The 17,986-nt window shown below is 38.3% G+C and overlaps 4 protein-coding genes across 9 annotated transcripts; 2 read left to right on the plus strand and 2 right to left on the minus strand.

Annotated features, from left to right (window-relative positions):
- Positions 1–873: 873 nt before the first annotated feature.
- Positions 874–3,106, minus strand: LOC119996055. The gene is made up of 3 exons (XM_038842556.1): positions 1,922–3,106; positions 1,036–1,840; positions 874–947 (listed from the first exon to the last, which is right to left on the minus strand). The coding sequence occupies exons 1-3, from the start codon at positions 3,104–3,106 to the stop codon at positions 874–876; spliced, it is 2,064 nt and encodes a 687-aa protein (XP_038698484.1).
- A 965-nt stretch (positions 3,107–4,071) lies between these two features.
- Positions 4,072–7,223, plus strand: LOC119996008 (COP9 signalosome complex subunit 5a-like). Its single transcript, XM_038842505.1, has 6 exons — positions 4,072–4,560; positions 5,574–5,855; positions 5,932–6,079; positions 6,357–6,439; positions 6,754–6,831; positions 6,931–7,223. Exons 1-6 carry the CDS (start codon positions 4,132–4,134, stop codon positions 7,018–7,020), a joined length of 1,110 nt encoding a protein of 369 aa, XP_038698433.1. The 5' UTR covers positions 4,072–4,131; the 3' UTR covers positions 7,021–7,223.
- Positions 7,224–9,181: 1,958 nt separating this feature from the next.
- On the plus strand, positions 9,182–11,892 carry LOC119996114. Its single transcript, XM_038842638.1, has 2 exons — positions 9,182–9,431; positions 9,736–11,892. Exon 2 carries the CDS (start codon positions 10,121–10,123, stop codon positions 11,387–11,389), a length of 1,269 nt encoding a protein of 422 aa, XP_038698566.1. The 5' UTR covers positions 9,182–9,431; positions 9,736–10,120; the 3' UTR covers positions 11,390–11,892.
- Positions 11,893–12,394: 502 nt separating this feature from the next.
- Positions 12,395–17,360, minus strand: LOC119997863. 6 transcript variants are annotated; one of them, XM_038845083.1, is made up of 6 exons: positions 17,205–17,360; positions 14,504–15,731; positions 13,988–14,038; positions 13,817–13,915; positions 13,456–13,620; positions 12,395–12,788 (listed from the first exon to the last, which is right to left on the minus strand). In XM_038845083.1, exons 2-6 carry the CDS (start codon positions 15,704–15,706, stop codon positions 12,654–12,656), a joined length of 1,653 nt encoding a protein of 550 aa, XP_038701011.1. In that variant the 5' UTR covers positions 15,707–15,731; positions 17,205–17,360; the 3' UTR covers positions 12,395–12,653. The 6 variants fall into 6 exon arrangements, with proteins under 6 accessions (XP_038701011.1, XP_038701008.1, XP_038701009.1 ...); XM_038845080.1 differs by having other exon boundaries at positions 13,988–14,041; XM_038845081.1 differs by lacking the exon at positions 17,205–17,360 and adding an exon at positions 16,585–16,735 and having other exon boundaries at positions 13,988–14,041.
- Between the last annotated feature and the right edge of the window lie 626 nt (positions 17,361–17,986).

Here is a 17,986-nt window from a genome sequence, read left to right on the forward strand (position 1 = left end):
AGCATAGTGTTTAGGCATAGGGTCTGAAGGCATATTTTGTTTTTGTTGCAAATGGCATTGTTCTATTGATGGAACTCATTTGCACTATATTTAATATAACAAAGTTGGTGCTAGTGATTTGCACTATATATAATATAACAGTCATTTTCATATATATAATACTACCATGTCCAAGAGTGAAATAGCATGGTACAGCCACATTACACAAAGTTTAATGTGGTCCCTAACAAAAGCTAATATGGATACTACATTCAAGACATAGTAGATCTCCATTTACATACCATCTTTCAAAACACTATCATTAAAGGTAAGTCAGTGGTCCAAAACAGAAGCAGATGATTCCACAGTCGGGTCCACATCTAACAAGCCAGGGAATGATAAAGAGAACCCAAAGTCCTCATCAACCATGATATTTTCTTGTCCAGATGAAGATACATTGTCTGCATTCATAAAACCTGTGGTACTTGCTTCTCTTTGTCCAACAAACAAATCGCTGGAATCCAAAAAATTCTGCATGTGGGGCTGGATCCTTCTTGTCAATAGCTGAAAAAGTAATAAAAAACAAACTCATTCAAGTTTCAAAATCTATCACGTGATTAAAGTATTTTCTTTAGTCAGTATCATGCGTCTAAAGTTTTACCTTTATTCTTCTTGGATTGTTAGCCTGGCATGGATTAACCCCCACAACATCTTGGCTCACAGAACTAGAGGTACTGCCTTCAAATAATCTAGTATTCCCCCTTGTTCCTCTTCTCCCTCTTCCTCCTCTTGAGACACTAGGATGTCTTCCTCCTCTTGATATAGTTGGAGGTCGTGTCCCTCTTCCTCTTCTTGATATAGTTGGAGGTCTTGTCTCTATTCCTTCTCTTCCCACTATATTGTTGTCTGCCCCCATTTCTTCAATCTGAGTTGAAGAAGAAGATGGTATGTCTGTAGAGCAACCTCTCCTGTTGTGGCCAAGTATTCCACATCTACCACATTTCATGGGGTTCGATGACTTCCTCATCCTCCCAGATGGAGTGGTTTCATCTTCACCTAGTCTCCTTTTCTTCTTTGGTCTCCCACGTTTTTTACAGATTGGTGGAGGCAATATATCAGGCATACCAGTGTTTTCCCATAATTTAGGGCCATTCATTGGCAGAATAAGTGGCCAATAACAAAGTTCATATGCATCCTTCTTGAAGCATGACGGTACATAACTCTCAACACTTTCTTCTTTGAAATTTATACAACTAATTGCATGACTACATGGAATGCCTGTCAAGTCCCATAATCTGCAACTACACTCTTTCTCATCTAAATCAACAGTGAATGTATCTTGCATGTTAGTCACCCCAAATTTTCCTCTTCCTGCCCACCTTGCAATCCATCTGCCACTATCATTCCAATTCCTATCAAGCCTCTTCTGTATCCTAGGCAGAACAATACCTTTAAAACTCTGAATCTTTTCTCTATTATCAGCCCATCTAGACATAAGATAATTAATTATTGCTTCCAACATTGAAGCAATAGGCATCTCTCTTGCAGCCAGAATGACACTATTGAATGTCTCAGACATATTGTTTACCAAAGTATCACACTTAGGGTGTCCATTAAAATGGGATCTGGTCCAGAATCTAGGTTCAGTACCCATGAGTCTTGCAAAAGCACTATTGTTGACTTGTTCTATTTCTCTCATGACTCTAAGCCACTCTTGTGGATATGTTGCCCTAGCAGCCCTCCACATTAGCTCTTTCAACTGCAGCCCTGGGAAGACTTTCTTGAAATTTTGATACATGTGTCTAACACAGAATCTGTGGTCCACACCTTGTAGGTCTTCGTCCAGAACTAAACCTAGTCCCTACAAAAGAAAGAAATACATTAGTTAATATTGTCAACTACAGCAAAAGTCATAAAGATAAAGTTAGATCAAATAACATACCTTTTGTTGGTCACTAACAAAAGTCCATCTATTCTCTCTGTGTGACCCAATATCTTCAAGTAGTCTTCCAAGAAACCATCTCCATGTTGCCCTAGTTTCTTTGTCAACTACAGCAAAAGCAATAGGGAGCATTTGATCGTTAGGGTCCCTACCAACTGCAGTAAGCAATTGCCCTCCATAAACTCCTTTAAGGAAACAACCATCTATTCCTATTATTGGCCTGCAAGAAGCAAACGATTTTTTACATGCTTCTAGACATATGTATATATTTTCAAACACTGGCATCAAAGTTCTTGATGGTGCATCATAAAGATTTGAAATTGCAGATACACTACATGAGCTTCCAGGATTTGATCTCAGCACCTCACCACAGAAATCATGCAGCCTTTTGAATTGTAATTTATGACCCCCTTGAACTACATCCATAGCCTTTTTCTTTGCTCTGGCAGCAAGACCAAGACTAATACTTGCCACATATTTGTCTTGAACCTTCATAATTATTTCTCTCAACTTCAATTTGGGGTTCCTCCTCAACATAGGAACTAATTTAATTACAAGCCAACTTGAATTCAACATCCTAACCTTTTGACTCCTCGTACAGCTATGAACAATGTTAGCAGATTTCAATTGCCAAGTTTCCTCATTTGTGATCTTCGACGCATATAACATAAACTTGCATGAAGAATAACAAATTACTCTAGCCCTTGTATGGTCCAACTTGTCCCACTTCATTCTTCTTCCACAATAAACTGCATATGTTGATACAGCTTCAACAAATTGTTGCCTAGAGTTAAAAACCATGCCAATTTCCCAGTTGAAATTACCCATATCTTTGAGAGGAATGTATGCAGGAAAATGATTGCCACCATCCAGGTCATTTACATCACTATCGACTTCACTAGGTATACTTCTCAATTCATCTTCATCTAATTCATCATCACTGAGTCCCCTTACTGAGTCAAAGATAGGATCATATAACTCTTCATCTCGATTTTGATCATTGATATATTCATTCAGTGATGGATCTGCCTCAACACCAACATCAATGTATGCTTGAGCTTCAACTTCGTCAACACCGTCGTCTTCCACAGGGACATCGACAATGTCAAAATCGACATCATTGTCGTCGGACGTCTGACTAACGTTGTCTTCTTCGACAATTTCTTGAAGAGGAGATTCACTCATTCTCACAATTTCGATGGCTCAAGTTCAATAAGAATGCAAATCAATTTCACAAAAAGATATTAGATGAAGAGAAAGTTATTTACCAGGAAGAAGATATGGACTTGCAGTGCGTATTGATCGACAACGTCATCTTCGCGAACGGAGGAACTAGGTTTTCCAATTATAGAGGACAACATAAGAATATCGGGCTTCTTTAATATTTTAGTGATATGGCTTTTGTTTTTTTTTTAAAATATGACATGGAAATAGATAACAGTATTTCCGATGCCACATAAGCAAGCTCCGGCCATGAATGACCGGAAATTTATAAATCTAGACAGAATTGAGAATTATTGAAAACATCAGTGATATAATCAACAAATTTTATACTTTAAGGATATAATCGAGAAATTTTGGAAACATTGAGGACATAAATAATGATTTAGCCTTTGATTTAATGTAGGCCTACTTCATTAATCTCACTACTTTAATCACTGTAGCACTGCAGTCTACATACTATAGCGTATAGTGTAACAGTAGACTGGGCTGGGCCGGTCTAGGCTTGGCCGGCTCGATAGATAAAGCCCATTTTCCTTCTCACAAATTATAAAGGCACTTATAATGGTAAAATATGTTATTGGGACACTAAAGATATTGTCTTTTGTTAATAAAGATGTTATTTTGATTGATGTAGTTCTATTGTGAAACGGTTTTATTTATGTGATTGTATTGAGATAAGTGTTTTGTTGATGTGGATGTATTGATATTTTGTGTTTTGGTGTAGTTTTGTTATAGATGATATGGAGGAATGAAATGTTGTTTGGATGGAAAGAAAAAATATATAATAATTTATGTTTTATTGATGTGACTGTATTAAAAGATATATTTTACTGATATGATTATATTAAATATTACATGTTTGATTTGATTTTTTTGTGTAACTGAGATTCTAGGATTAATTTTATTGGTAACATATGCTGCAAGTGCCCTAATAGCCCAAAATCACGCGAGGCGAGGCAAGGCAAAGCGTGGGTGCGGGACACTACATGGATGACTTCGCTTCCTCCTCCTCGATCGCCCAGAAAACCTGGGAGCTTGAGAACAACATAGAGACGGTCGACACGCGGCCATGTGGAACAGCCACTACCAACTCAACGGTGGACCCGTCGGCCGACGCTATATTCTACTACGATGAAGCCGCGCAGGCCAAGTTCCAGCGGGAGAAGCCCTGGGCCAACGACCCCCACTACTTCAAGCGGGTCAAGATCTCAGCACTGGCCCTTCTAAAGATGGTGGTCCACGCGCGCTCCGGTGGCACCATCGAGGTCATGGGTCTCATGCAAGGGAAGACTGATGGTGACGCTATCATCGTTATGGATGCCTTTGCTCTGCCTGTAGAAGGTACCGAGACGAGGGTTAATGCCCAGGCCGATGCATACGAGTATATGGTCGATTATTCACAGACGAATAAGCAGGTTGGTTTGGTTTTGGTTTTGGTTTTGGTTTGTTTTATTGCTTGAATCCTACTGATTTGGGTTATCTACTTAAGGCCCTTTTTTTTTTTGAACAATACTAGGCTGCTGTGGCACTAAACCCTAATCTAGAGCCTAGGCTGCTGTGGCACTAAACCCTAATCTAGAGCTTGGGTTTTGGTTTTTAAGTAACAGAATAACTCTGAGGCGGCTCAACAGTTGATTTCAAGTTCTACATGTTTAGCTCTTCAAACAAGTCCTGTAATAATATAGTCGACACTTAATGTTTTAGAGATTCGATTATTTAGTTGCTGTAGTTTACTGTTGAGTTCCAGCTATATAATTCTTTCGATTCATTTGGATAAATCATCAAATAGCATATTTTGGTTCAGAACGTCTGCAGATAGCAATGTCTTTGGCCATTCTTGAAGTACAACTTCTGTTAACTTAGGGATTTTATTGAAGCTCCATCAAGTCTAATTCCAAAAGTAATAACAGTATTTCTATATATATTTTTTCCTTGGGAAATCTTAGTTAAAGGCTTGCATACATTGGACAAATATCTACCCCGTGAACTGTAGTATATGTGACATATATGTTTGAACGAATTAAAGTGTGACTCTTATCGTTGTCATACGTTAGTTCTTTCATCTTTGCTTCTGATCTGAAAACTTCTTGATGGATGTCCTGTTTACCTTTTTGTATAGGGTTTTATTTTCTCCATTAATCAGCCTATCCTTCCACTTTCAGACAGTTCTAAAGTAAGAAGTAGAAAAGAAGGCACTTTCCTGCTAACCTCTGATTATACTGAGCTTGCTGCACTCTGATCTAGTATATTCGACTTCGCTTGCTTGCACTACCGCCACTGCCACTCCTCTTTGCTTTCAAAAGAAAATCTTAAAGTTCTATTGTATTGAAACATATGGGTTATGAGGTTATCATTGAATGTTAGTTTCTTAACATTGGTCTGAATCTGTTAGAGAATGTTTCTCACCACCAAGAATATTTTGGTGCAGGCGGGGCGGTTGGAGAATGTTGTTGGGTGGTACCATTCTCATCCTGGTTATGGATGTTGGCTTTCAGGTATTGATGTTTCAACCCAAATGCTCAATCAGCAATTTCAGGAGCCCTTCTTGGCTGTTGTTATTGACCCAACCAGGACAGTTTCTGCTGGGAAAGTTGAGATTGGCGCATTTAGGACATACCCAGAAGGATACAAGCCTCCAGATGATCCCGTGTCAGAGTATCAAACCATCCCTCTTAACAAGATTGAAGACTTTGGCGTGCACTGTAAACAGGTAATTAAGTTATCCAACAATCTGGGTGTTCTCATGATTTTACTGTTGGCTAATTCTGGTTGTATTTGTTTGGCAGTATTATGCATTGGACATCACTTACTTCAAGTCCTCGCTTGATTGTCACCTCTTAGATCTGCTATGGAACAAGTATTGGGTGAATACTCTTTCATCGTCACCTCTTCTAGGCAATGGAGATTATGTAGCTGGACAGATATCAGATTTAGGTAATTCCATAGTGCCGTCATGCATTAGTTATTTGAGTACATTAGTGGATAATCTTTCATGTTTGAGATTTGCTGAAAGCTTTTCAAGTTTGTATTTTTTTCATCATCATCATCGCCTTTATCTCGGTTACATGAGTTTATTAGAACATCAACGGGAATCCACCACTTGTATTCATTTTTCCGTTCATTTGTATCATGGATCATACATTCAAGTTTGCATTTTGTTAATTCAAGTTTGTATTTTGTTATGATGAAATAACCATCTTTGATTATGCAGCTGAAAAGCTGGAACAGGCAGAGAATCAATTAGCTCACTCTCGTTTTGGACCACTTATAGCGCCGCCTCAAAAGAAGAAAGAGGTAGAGTAGCTCTTTTATTATTGATGTTTTATTTGAACTTTAATCCTAGGGAACAACAGATTTCTTTGGCTATTTTGTTTGTTTTTGCTCTCTCCTGTATAATGTTTCAAAGAGGCAGATGTTTGAATTCTTTTGTTCAGTGGCAGTCTAAATATTCACTAACCCTGTCATCATGGGTCTTTTGTAGCTTAACTAATATAATGCATACTACTAAAAGTCTGGCTTAATTTATTGGATTAACAAAACAAGTGCATACATCATTGTTATCTCTCTCTCTTCCCGCTATCTTATCATGCCTGCTCTCGTTATTGCAGGAGGAATCTCAACTTGCCAAGATTACACGTGATAGTGCAAAGATAACTGTCGAGCAGGTCCATGGTCTGATGTCACAGGTGATTTAACGTTATTGGCTTCGGTGTTAAATGAGCAAGTGTCTTTTGCCCACACTTTATTGTTTGACCTGAAGACATTTTATTTGTGTTTCGTTTTAGGTTATGAAGGACATCCTCTTCAACTCTGTGCACCAATCCAACAAGTCTCGCACAGAACCATCTGGCCCTGAACCGATGATTGAAGCCTAGTGGTATATATCTTACTGTGATTGGACTTGTTTGATTTTTTGAGACATTTAACCCCGGTCAGCGGAAGCGGAAGTTTCCCTTATACGTTTATTGACCTTTTATATTTAGTTCCGCTTCAAACACATAGCTATTCCTTGTAAATATTGATGGGGCTCCATCCCCTTTTGACACTATTATTCAAATGCTTGATTTGTGCTGGGAAATTTAGGTTTATGTTATCCATCCTAACCTCCCATCGGGGTTTTTCTTATGATGTGGAAATGGATGCAAATGTGAGAGTGAGATGCGATAGGTGCTTCAAACTTTATTACTGGGATTTTCACACAAAAAGAAAGTGCTAATTGGGGGCCCTAAGCTTAAATTTTTGCTCAAGGGCTTGCGGTAGGTTCAGCACAATCTCTGCATATGCTGATGCTGGGACAGTGAAGCAGAGAACATAAGATAGGAAAGGTCAGAGAAATGGAAGGAGGCGACAGTGGATTCTGAGCTTAAAAAAAGTCCACATACAAAATTTCTTAAGAAAATAGATCACTAGAAAGCATTCTTGATCATGAACATTAGCCAAGAATTCAATTTCGGCTGCAAATGATTCCAGTTGTTTTCGGGTAAGAAAATTTTAACTAAAGAGTAAAGAGATTTTGTCAGTGGAAAAGTAATTTTAAGACTAATCAAAAATATATAGAGGCTTGAGGTGAGAGAAGTTACACCTGGTAAGCTCTGATCACAGTTGGGAAATCGTAATGCATCCTCTGCATAAGATAACCGAGCTGGAATGGGGAATTTCCTTTATCTAACTGACTCATCCGCCATGCTAAGACTCTTACTCGAGTTGGAAGTACAGATACAAGATGAGCATACCTGAGGTTGACTGTTAACTTGCTGCAATGAGAGTAGAGTACATAGAAACATCAGTGTCTGCAGAATCAACCACCATTTAGTACTGACAAATCAGTAATGACGAAATTAAAGTCACTAAAACACTCTTCTTCTCTCCTTTTACAAGAAGTTCAATAGGTACCAAGAATTTAATAGAATTGCTGAAAAGCCCAACACAAAACAAGTGTTTGATCGCCTTTTAACTACATTGAATCACTGAAAAAACAAACTCTAGGGTTTCCTTTTCTTTTTTTTTGGCTCAGAGACTCATCATAGTTAATATAATTTGAAGAGTAAACATAATTTTTTCAAGGTGCTGCGCTATTCCTGGTCATTCAAAATCATCCGTTGAGTAAAGTCAAAATCAATTTAGAGCCCACAGTAACCGGAAACAACAACAACAAAAAGAAAGAGGGACAAAATCGCTTCCTTCTTCCCCCTCTTTCTTTTTGTTGTTGTTGTTTCCGGTTATTGTGGGCTTCCTTCTTCCCTCTTTTTTACAAAAAGTAATAACTTTGGTATGGCAAAAAATTGAACGAAATTCAGGAAAGCTCAACACGGGAATAAATGGGGTTAGGTTTTTTGTTGGGAATAATTTGAAGAGAAGGAAAAAAAACCTTCCGAGAAGAGTCGGGTGGGAAGGGGAATGTGATCTTTCTCCGCCTCTTCTGGATCGATTCTTCGACGTCGCTGTACATTCCAGTTGCACGTCGTGTTAGAGAGACGAAAAGAGAGGTCTCAGTGTCGGCTTAGGGATTTTCTGGATCCAAACCGGAACCGAACCATACAGTCTGTTATCTGATATATACTGTAAAATAAAGCGGGAAACGGAGGGGTGGGGGGGAAATTATGGTAATGAAATGTATGATGGATGATTCCTTTTCCTTGTAGAAAGTAAAAAACAGACTGGAGTGCTGATATAATTATTTATTTATTTATGCAGGCAGGCAGGCAGGCAATTCTATATTTGAACAAGCCATGTTATTCCTTAATTTTTTTATTTTTTTTTTTATGAAAATTATTTGTTAATTTTTTTTCATGGAACTGTAGTAAAATACAAATGTAGGAAAATGCTTCTTATTATCAATTAGCACAAAAGATTGTTCTGTTCTCTACCTATTCTTATTTCTCATTACAATCAATTCAAGAGATCAAAAAACAAAATATGGAAAATAAACCAAAAACAATGTAAATGTAAAATAATAATAATAAAAAAAAACACTCAAGGTGACCTTTGAGACATGTAGAGAGAGCGAAGAGAAAAATAAAATTTAAAAAAAGAGAGAGAGAGAGAGAAGAAGAAAGAGAGTAGCACCAGCGATCGAGAGCTACACAGAGAGAACCTGAAACATATATCGGCCACTGCGAGGCTCAAATAATTATTTATTTTTAAAATTAAAAAAAAAATAAAAAAAAAAGAAGCTAAAGGGCAAAAGCCTGAAGCAGCAGCGAAGGCGAAGATTCGGAACTTTGAAGTCACTGAGTCCCTCTTCGATTCCTCTTCTGCAATTCGTCCGAGTTCGTTTCATTCCAAGGTCAGAGTTTTCGTTCAATCAATGAATATGAAAACCCCCTTCAATCTCAAACTTTTCAAAAAAGCTTACCTTGTTTTTTTTCTCACTCTTCAACGTTTGCTTCTTGTTTTCCAACTGTAATTTGATTCTTTTTTTATGCAATTTATTTGCTCTGTTCGTTTAACTTGAAATCCATGAACTCACTGATCTCTCTCCTTAAAGTTTAATTTTCGCATTTTGAAGTTTTAAGCTCTTGAATTCTTTCTCAAATACGACTGGTTCGGTTTAATTGGTTTGTAAGTGATGTAATTTGCGGTTCCTGCAGTTCGGGAGAAGCAACCACGCCGAGCTTGGTGATTTGAAGTTAGGGTTTTCATTTATTGTGTATTTGAACGAATATTGGGTTGATTCGAAGGGTTTGGAATGAGCTCGGCCAGTGAGTTTGATCTCTAGGGTTTTTGGATTTTTGGGAGATGGGACTCAGGATTGCATTGTATATTCATTGAAAATTGGGGTTTATTGGCATTAGTTGTTGTTCCAGATGCATTTCCCAAAATATATGGAGCTGGATGTTTGATTGGCATTGAAAGATACGTAGAGGGGTGAATTTAGAATGGTTTTGAGGCATGGATAACAACAATCTGCTGCTCAGTCGTAGTTACTGTTTCTGTTGAATGTGGATGGTGTATAAATCTGTTGCTTCTTGAGAAATGCAACCACACCAGAGCTCAAGAGTTGATTTGGGTGAGTTGAAAGCTCAGATAGTGAAAAAGATTGGGGTTGACAGGTCGAAGAGGTATTTCTATAACTTGAATAGGTTCTTAAGTCAGAAGCTTAGTAAGAGTGAATTTGACAAATCATATTATCGTGTACTCGGAAGGGAGAATCTTCCATTGCACAATCAACTTATACGTACAATTTTGAAGAATGCATCTCATGCCAAGACACCACCTCCATTTCACGAAGTGGGTCCTGCAAAAACATTGATTCAAACTGCAAAAGCGTCTCCTAGTAAAGAAGACGGGCATGAACAAAGTGGATCCCTCATTCCGGCTCAGAATCAAAATGTACACATTTGGTCAAACGGGGTCTTGCCTGTGTCCCCTCGAAAGGGTAGGTCCGGGATACGTGATCGCAAACTTAGAGATAGGCCTAGCCCGCTTGGCCCAAATGGGAAGGTCGATGTGGTGCATCATTCTACGGGTACAGAAGATAATGGTAGTAAGGGTATCATGGAAAATGGAGAGTTGATTCCCTGTGATTATCAAAGACCATTGCAGCTACTTCAGCCAGTTGCAGAAGCAGCAGAACAACCAGAGAATGAAAAGGAGCATCTGGTCACACGAACCTCTGAAAAAACAAGGATAGGTAGCATAGACCACTCGAAAGTTGCTGTTGTTGAAGATGGGGAAGAGGTGGAGCAGGGAAGGTACCCTAATTTCTCAAAAAGACCTCTTGTGGCACCACCTGGAATTCCTTTTTACTCTGCCAGTGTTGGTGGTGCCCGTAAAGCTATTCCAGTGGCAAGCAGCGGCAAATTTTTCAGCTGTTATGACAGTGGTGGGTTATCTGACACGGAGACATTGAGAAAAAGGATGGAGCAGATTGCAACTTCTCAGGGCATTGGAGGTGTTTCGCTGGAATGTGCTAATACGCTGAATAATATGTTAGATGTGTATTTAAAGAGGCTGATTCGATCATGCGTTCAGCTGGTTGGAGGCAGATCTGCACAGTTTGCAAAACAGGGCCCTACCCATAAGCAGCAGGTTCCAGGCAAGATTATTAACGGCATTTGGCCTAGCAATCACTTACATATGCAGAGTAGCGGTGAACCTGTGGATTGTATGCAGGAGAAGAAATCAAGGTGTTCAATATCTTTACTTGATTTCAAAGTTGCCATGGAGCTAAATCCACAGCAACTTGGTGAAGATTGGCCGTTGCTGCTGGAGAAAATTTGCATGCAATCATGTGAGGAATGAAATGTGTACACTGAGATTTGTTTTTTCTGAAGCTACGTTTGTGTTAGTCTGTTCTGGTTCAAAGGCTTTGACAACTGTGTTTGGAGACTGTTGATGTGCCCAGTTATTGCCAGCATGAAGCAGATGAGTCCCATTTACATAAGGCTCTGGTCCTTGCAACATGAATTTAGTTGTTGGGGCATCAAAATAACTTTATTCTATGGGTGCAGAGCCAGCACGATCAGGAGATTGCGGCAACCAAGTGAGGGTAACTTTAAGAAAGAATACCCTGAATGGTTGCACTGTTGTAAAATTAGCATGTCTCCTTGGATTGTTACAGCTTCAAAGCTTTCTGTAAAATGTACAGGCTGCCCGGGGGAATTCTAAAAAATTTTGCAGGGATACTGTTGTTTAGCTTGGTGAAAGGTAAAATACTTGTGCAAGGGCTGCAATGATGCACTTTTAGATTTTGAGAATTGATTGGTTCCATTATTAATAACAAATTGACATCCCTTTTCTCATAATCCTTGGTTCTGGATACTTGTCACTAATAAACCAAATGTGGCCTTGACCTATCACAGTAGCATATTTATTAGTTAAATCATTTAGGATAGCATATGTAATGTTCTTATATATTTATGATAAGCTGAGGATTAGGAAGGTAGAAGTGTCATGAAAATAGATATCATAATGTTGATATGAAGGGCAAGGTCGGTTCTCATCTTTGCAATCAGAAGTGGAAAGAACCAAACTTGGCCTTCAGTATCCAGTTCTGATAAATCAACGATTGTGGAACCAAAGATGGAGTTTTCCTCTGTTTTTATGAGATGACAAACAGGGTTTACGTACTGAGGAAAATGTAGCTCTCTCTATGTCATTTAGAAAACAAACCTTCTAATCAACCAAGGAAAATGTTGGCATATTTAGGTGCTTTATGTTGCCCATTAGTTCGATTTAAATCCACTATTGGTAACCATTTCCAATGAATAACAAATTCCCAAAGAAATCAGAGAGTTAAGATTAAGATGAACATCAAAATGCATCAAGATTTTATATGAAGGTCAAGCTGAAATAGCAGCAGCAATCTGTGAGCAAATCCATTCACAGTTTACCATTTTAAGGGGCACGTGGAAGAGCCAACAGTGTGTAGGCTTATTAGTTCAATCGAAGAGATTATTTGTTATGTACAAGAAGAAGAATTAAAAGAAGAAATGAGGGAGCCGGCAAATATAATTTGTACAATATCAGATGAGATGAGCGGTCAGCCCTGCACCCACCCAATACTTCACGGAGGTGTAGAGGCCGATGCCTTACAGATGGGGCACCAATTCTTCAGCCGCAACCATTGCTGTATGCACGTAACATGGTACCTATGCTCGCATCCCAGCTTTCCCACTTCATCGCCAACTCTGTACTCTTCCTGCAAGGAACAAGATCCCATGTTAAAACTCAAAACTCAGGCTAAGAAATAGGTGATAGTGATGCATACATAGTTCAAAAAAAAAAAAAAGAGTCAGATTAATACACAAGAACAACTGAATCTAGTGCGCACGGTTTCTCGCAATCATGGGCTCTCAAGAGGGCAACCAGAAAAGCTGTTTTCCTTTTTTGAAACCATAACCCAAAGTCACTATTAACAGTTCAATTGAATCCAACAGCTAACAAACAACTTACCCTCTGATTGACTACGCATAAATTCACAACCTATTCCATTAGCCAATCGAAATGAGTGCTCAGTGCAACACTGTGATTGGGATACGTTGACATACAAATAAGCTGAACTGGATCCATTGCGTAAAGAATGAAACTTCTAGCAACACTCTTTTGTCCAGCTCTTCAGAATGCTTAGTACACAAAATCTTAGCCTGGTGGTATCAATCTGATCTCTTTTACGCAGTCACAGGATGACGTTCAAACTAATTTAAGATTGTATCTACCTGATAAAACCGAATTGCTTCAAAATTATGTTTATGTTTATTCCTACGAAACCTAAGCATGATGACACCCAAGTGAGAATTACAGGCGGATAAAAAAAATACAGAAGTTGAACAGCTAATGGAGTGAGTACATGGTATTAGGAAAAAGACCTGGCAAATACTGCACTTAACATCATTTTTATCCCCACCACAGACTGTAATCACATCCTCAATAGGTGTTGACTGATAAATGCTAGTCTTAAGGCATGTAGACAATGCTTCCTCTGTCAATGCTGTGCTAACTGAACCCATTCTCTCTTCTAGGGCTAATAATTCCTGTCAAGGTAGATTACATTGTAAAATTCAAAACATAATCCATGCTGCACTGAGTAAAATATAAATACATGCTGAGAAAGAGCAAAAGCCAGCAGATAAATAGTAGTACTAGTAGAAGACCACCACCGCCATCACATAGAAATTTCACATATATTATATGTACTAAAATTGTAGCATAACTATGACAATATCAGACCTCATATGACATATTATCGATATCCAGTCTCATTTCTCTATGCTGGTCATAAAAGTTAAGTCCATTGAGGAACAAGCTTGTTTCCAAAACTAGTAATTGCTGCAGGAAAAAAAAATAGAGTTAATAAGTAGTCTAGTATGCCAATTCAGATCCCCCAAAAAATTAACTTACCTCGCCTGTGAGTTCTTCATCTTGCTCTATCCTCTCAAGTGCCAGTAACACCTGCTTAAAATTATTAAACAACAATATCAGAAGAACATTTTAGCAATACAACACAAAATATACCTTCCTTTTACTACCAATAACGCATCATATATAATAAGGTTGAACAAAAAATTTTATATCAGGAGATGGGAGCACAGGGAAAATGTCTTAATCTTCCCTTTTCCCATCCAAGTGTCCCCAAACTCAAACCAGAAAAGTTTCAAGTCATATGAAGATATCATAAGAAGCAAGTTTGCCCCTCTTGTACCACTTGAAAATAATAAATTATTGTGCAAGCAAACACAATGGTAAAGAACCAAATGGAAAATCAAATTTTATGCATATAAGTTCCTTGGTTCATGCTCGCCTGCCTATTTTGCTGTCTATTTCATACAAAGCAAATTCCTCTCAATTCCCTTACTAAAAACAACTTTCTTCACTATTGTTAAAGAGCACAAATAGCATATTATATAGGTGAAATACCTCTGCAATTCCATCCATATTGTAGCGTCGGAAGCTCTCTCGATTGATCAAAGAGCGCATTCCACCTTCTGCTGGACTCGCTGGCCTAATACCTCTCATATACTCACTGCTATTTCCCAGTCGATCGTAAGAGCTTGAGAGACTTGAGGAGGCCTCCAATGAAAACTGGTGCGAAGAGCTAGGATCATTGAAGTCAATGGTTATATCTGATTGTGGAATTTGTTGGGGAACAAGAGAGAACTCATTTTGTGAGAAACTGTTTCTATTTTCTCTATTTTCTTGACTGGCAACTCTTGTCCTCGTGTAACCATTGAAAGATCTCCGATTCCTAACTGATGGAATCCCATTATCCCGGTTAGTAGGGAAATTTCTGGCCCGCCTTGAATCTGAGATGGATATGCCATGGCTCGGTATAGAATTCTGCCCATCCGCTGATGACCCGGTCATCTTCTTTCCCCTGGCAGAGGAACTACTTTCTCCTTCACAATTTCTCTTTTTCAATGGATCTTTCTTTCTACTAGCATTAGTTTCTGATGATGAACAACCGGAAGGTATGAAATCAGCTATAGAATTGCATTTGAAATTTTTCATACCATATCTACTGGCATTAGCTCGGGCATTGTTGCTGGTGCTTCTAGGTGCTGAAGAAACAGAGGGACCAACTGGACTATTTGTATTGCCCAATCCTGATCTTTGAGGGAAATTTTTCCTAGATCTTGTATTTAATGCTACACTTGAGCTCCCCAATTCAACAGATGTAACCTCACTAGATTCACCACCTTCAGATCTAGGTTGGAGCCCTCTTTGAGTTTTTTCAAGAGGAGTTCTAGGATCGGGAAATTCAGGTTCATCCTGCACACTACTAGTTTCAGATGAATCTGTTTCTAGCCGAGTGGTCAGCCTCTTTCGAGGTTCAGCAAGGGACTTTTTTGAGGTGTTGATCGCAGAACAACCCCTGGATGAATTTCCTATTATTTCCTTGCCGTTAGAAGAGAACCTAAATGAGGGCCTTGAAGATTTTCCTTTTTCTGAGCCAATCACTCGGGTACCTTTCAACGAGTTGGGTCTGCCACTGCATCCAATTCGGCTGCAGAATTGAGCATTTCGATCTCTACTACTCGCAGCATCTCTCAATGCCAGGGCAGATCCCTTTCTAGTGATAACCACCCCATCAACAGCTCTCTTGCCAGAATATTCATCCATGTATAATGATGAAAATCTATTCAATCTGCAATTGCAATAACACAAGTATATTATTCTAAATATCATATGTCAACCTTTGCATGGGAAAATGCATTCACCATGGAAATTTGGATAAAAGATCTGCACAGAATTAGATTATCTACATTATACATCTCTAAACAAGGAAATTCAAAACTATCAGAAACTTCTCTCTTATTTCATTGCTTTTAAGGGTTATGCTTAGAAATCATCATTGATGTAAACAGGTCTTCGTGATTTGAGAAATTGATTTAAGATTTTTGATACATACATATGCTCTCAAGGAACTAAAAAGGGCATAAATAAAGCAATGAAACCATCCTTGCATCTCGATATCGGGAACCAAATTAAAGCGACAAAAGCACAGCTAAAGTTAGTAGCTAAATCGAAAAGACGAAAACTCTTTACATTCAACTCAAACTTGTAAACTTTTAAGCCACCAAAGTTTTAATTACCATGGCTCAACTAAACTTCATGCGCTTTGGGAACCCGTTAAATAAATTTGTAGTGCATACAGAAAAGTTAATAGAAGTTTTCTATTCACTGAGTCTCTCTTTAGGTAGTTATAACAATCCAGAAAGGTCATTAAATATCACGAATTTCAATACTGAAATTTTCCTACATCAACACAAAAATTCAAAATAAAATCCATATGCTTATTCCACTTATAGACTTGTCCAACCCATCAAAAGCAGCTTTGAAATAGATAAGTATTTAAACAAAGCAGAAACATAACGTGAAGGAACGTAAGATCATCACAAATACCAAAAATCAGGTGAAGAAAAGCCAGGTGCCTATCAACTCAAATCTCAATTAAAAAACTTTGCAGCTTTGTATATGCTGTTGATAATCAACCATACCAGTAGAGAAAACCAGGCTTAGTCTAATGATGATCATTTCATAAACATAAAAAGAGAAGTGAAAGAGGGAAAGAGGAGCAGATGACCACATGACCATATGTCATCGCAAGAATAGTGGGTCCCTTCGTTTTTTAAGGACAAAGCTTTCTTTGAATTCTTCTCCACACCACCTTTCCATTCTTTTCCTAAAAATAAGAAACTCTCTACCCGTGATTCACGGGGCTCAAAAGAAGCTGCGTAACCCCAAAAGAGCCCATAACTCCCCCAGTAAACCAGAAAGTTTTCCCCAAAAAAACAACACTTTAAATGATCGAAACATATATTTACAAGTAATCACGATCAGAATTCAGAACTAATCAAAGCCAAGGACAGAACGTCTAGTTCACCAGAGAATTAAAACTGATTAAACTGACAAAAAATAATAATCAAACTACAACGACAACCGTAATTCAGTTGAACAAAAGCAATTTCAAAATAAATCAATCCAAAACCAATTTCAAATTAAATCAATCCAAAACATATATTTAAAAAAAAAAAACCCCCCAAAAACAATCGAAACTATATAGAAACAGGTATCTAAATATGTTGGTGTTGAAATTGATTGGAATCATCGTATCTACCTTTGGCTTTTACTTGAACCTCCCTCCCTTTCTCTCCGGCAAATTCAGAGGGAAACAAATGGTCGAAGGAGGCTTTAAAAAGAGAGACGTTTTTCTAGGGGGAGAGAGATAGTCATAGTATAGAGAGAGAAGCCAAGAGAAGGTGGCATTTCTTGTATGGAAAAACCGAGTCCCAGAATTAGATAAGAAGCGTTGGATCAAATTTCTCAAAGATGGACGGCTTTTGATGACCGCTGATATCACAAAAAGGGTTCTTATTTTTGGGTCATTAAATATTTCTTGTGGATCGTAGTCCGTTAAGCCCCGGAGGAGGCCCACACCACCAGTACTACCGGCTCAGCCGCCTGCCTAAAGACCAGACCGGACCTGCTTTTGTTTTCTGTTTTTGAGATAATATGGAATTTTTCTTAATCGTAATTGTGTTTGAATTGAGGAGTGTTTGTTTGTGATCATCTTTTTCTTTGCTTCTCCTTTTTTCTTTTATCATCAATTCAACTCTTTCTCTTCTCTTCTCTTCTCTTAGTGTTACTGGACTTTGTATTATAAAAGATCATGATCATCGACACTAATGATCATGATCATTAGTGCTTGAATTTGCCCATTGTGGTTGGCATCATGGTTGGTCTTAATTGTGTTGTAAAGCCTATACATACAGATACAAATACAGTAGTAGTAGTATACACAACGTATTCAACACTTGCTCTCTTTTTTTCTTTTCCCTTCTTTGGTGATCACATTGGGCAAAAGCTTAATGGAGTGGACCAAACCCCACCCCCAAAACT

This window comes from Tripterygium wilfordii, chromosome 4 (genome assembly GCF_013401445.1).
Source record: "Tripterygium wilfordii isolate XIE 37 chromosome 4, ASM1340144v1, whole genome shotgun sequence".
Classification (NCBI taxonomy): Eukaryota; Viridiplantae; Streptophyta; class Magnoliopsida; order Celastrales; family Celastraceae; genus Tripterygium; species Tripterygium wilfordii.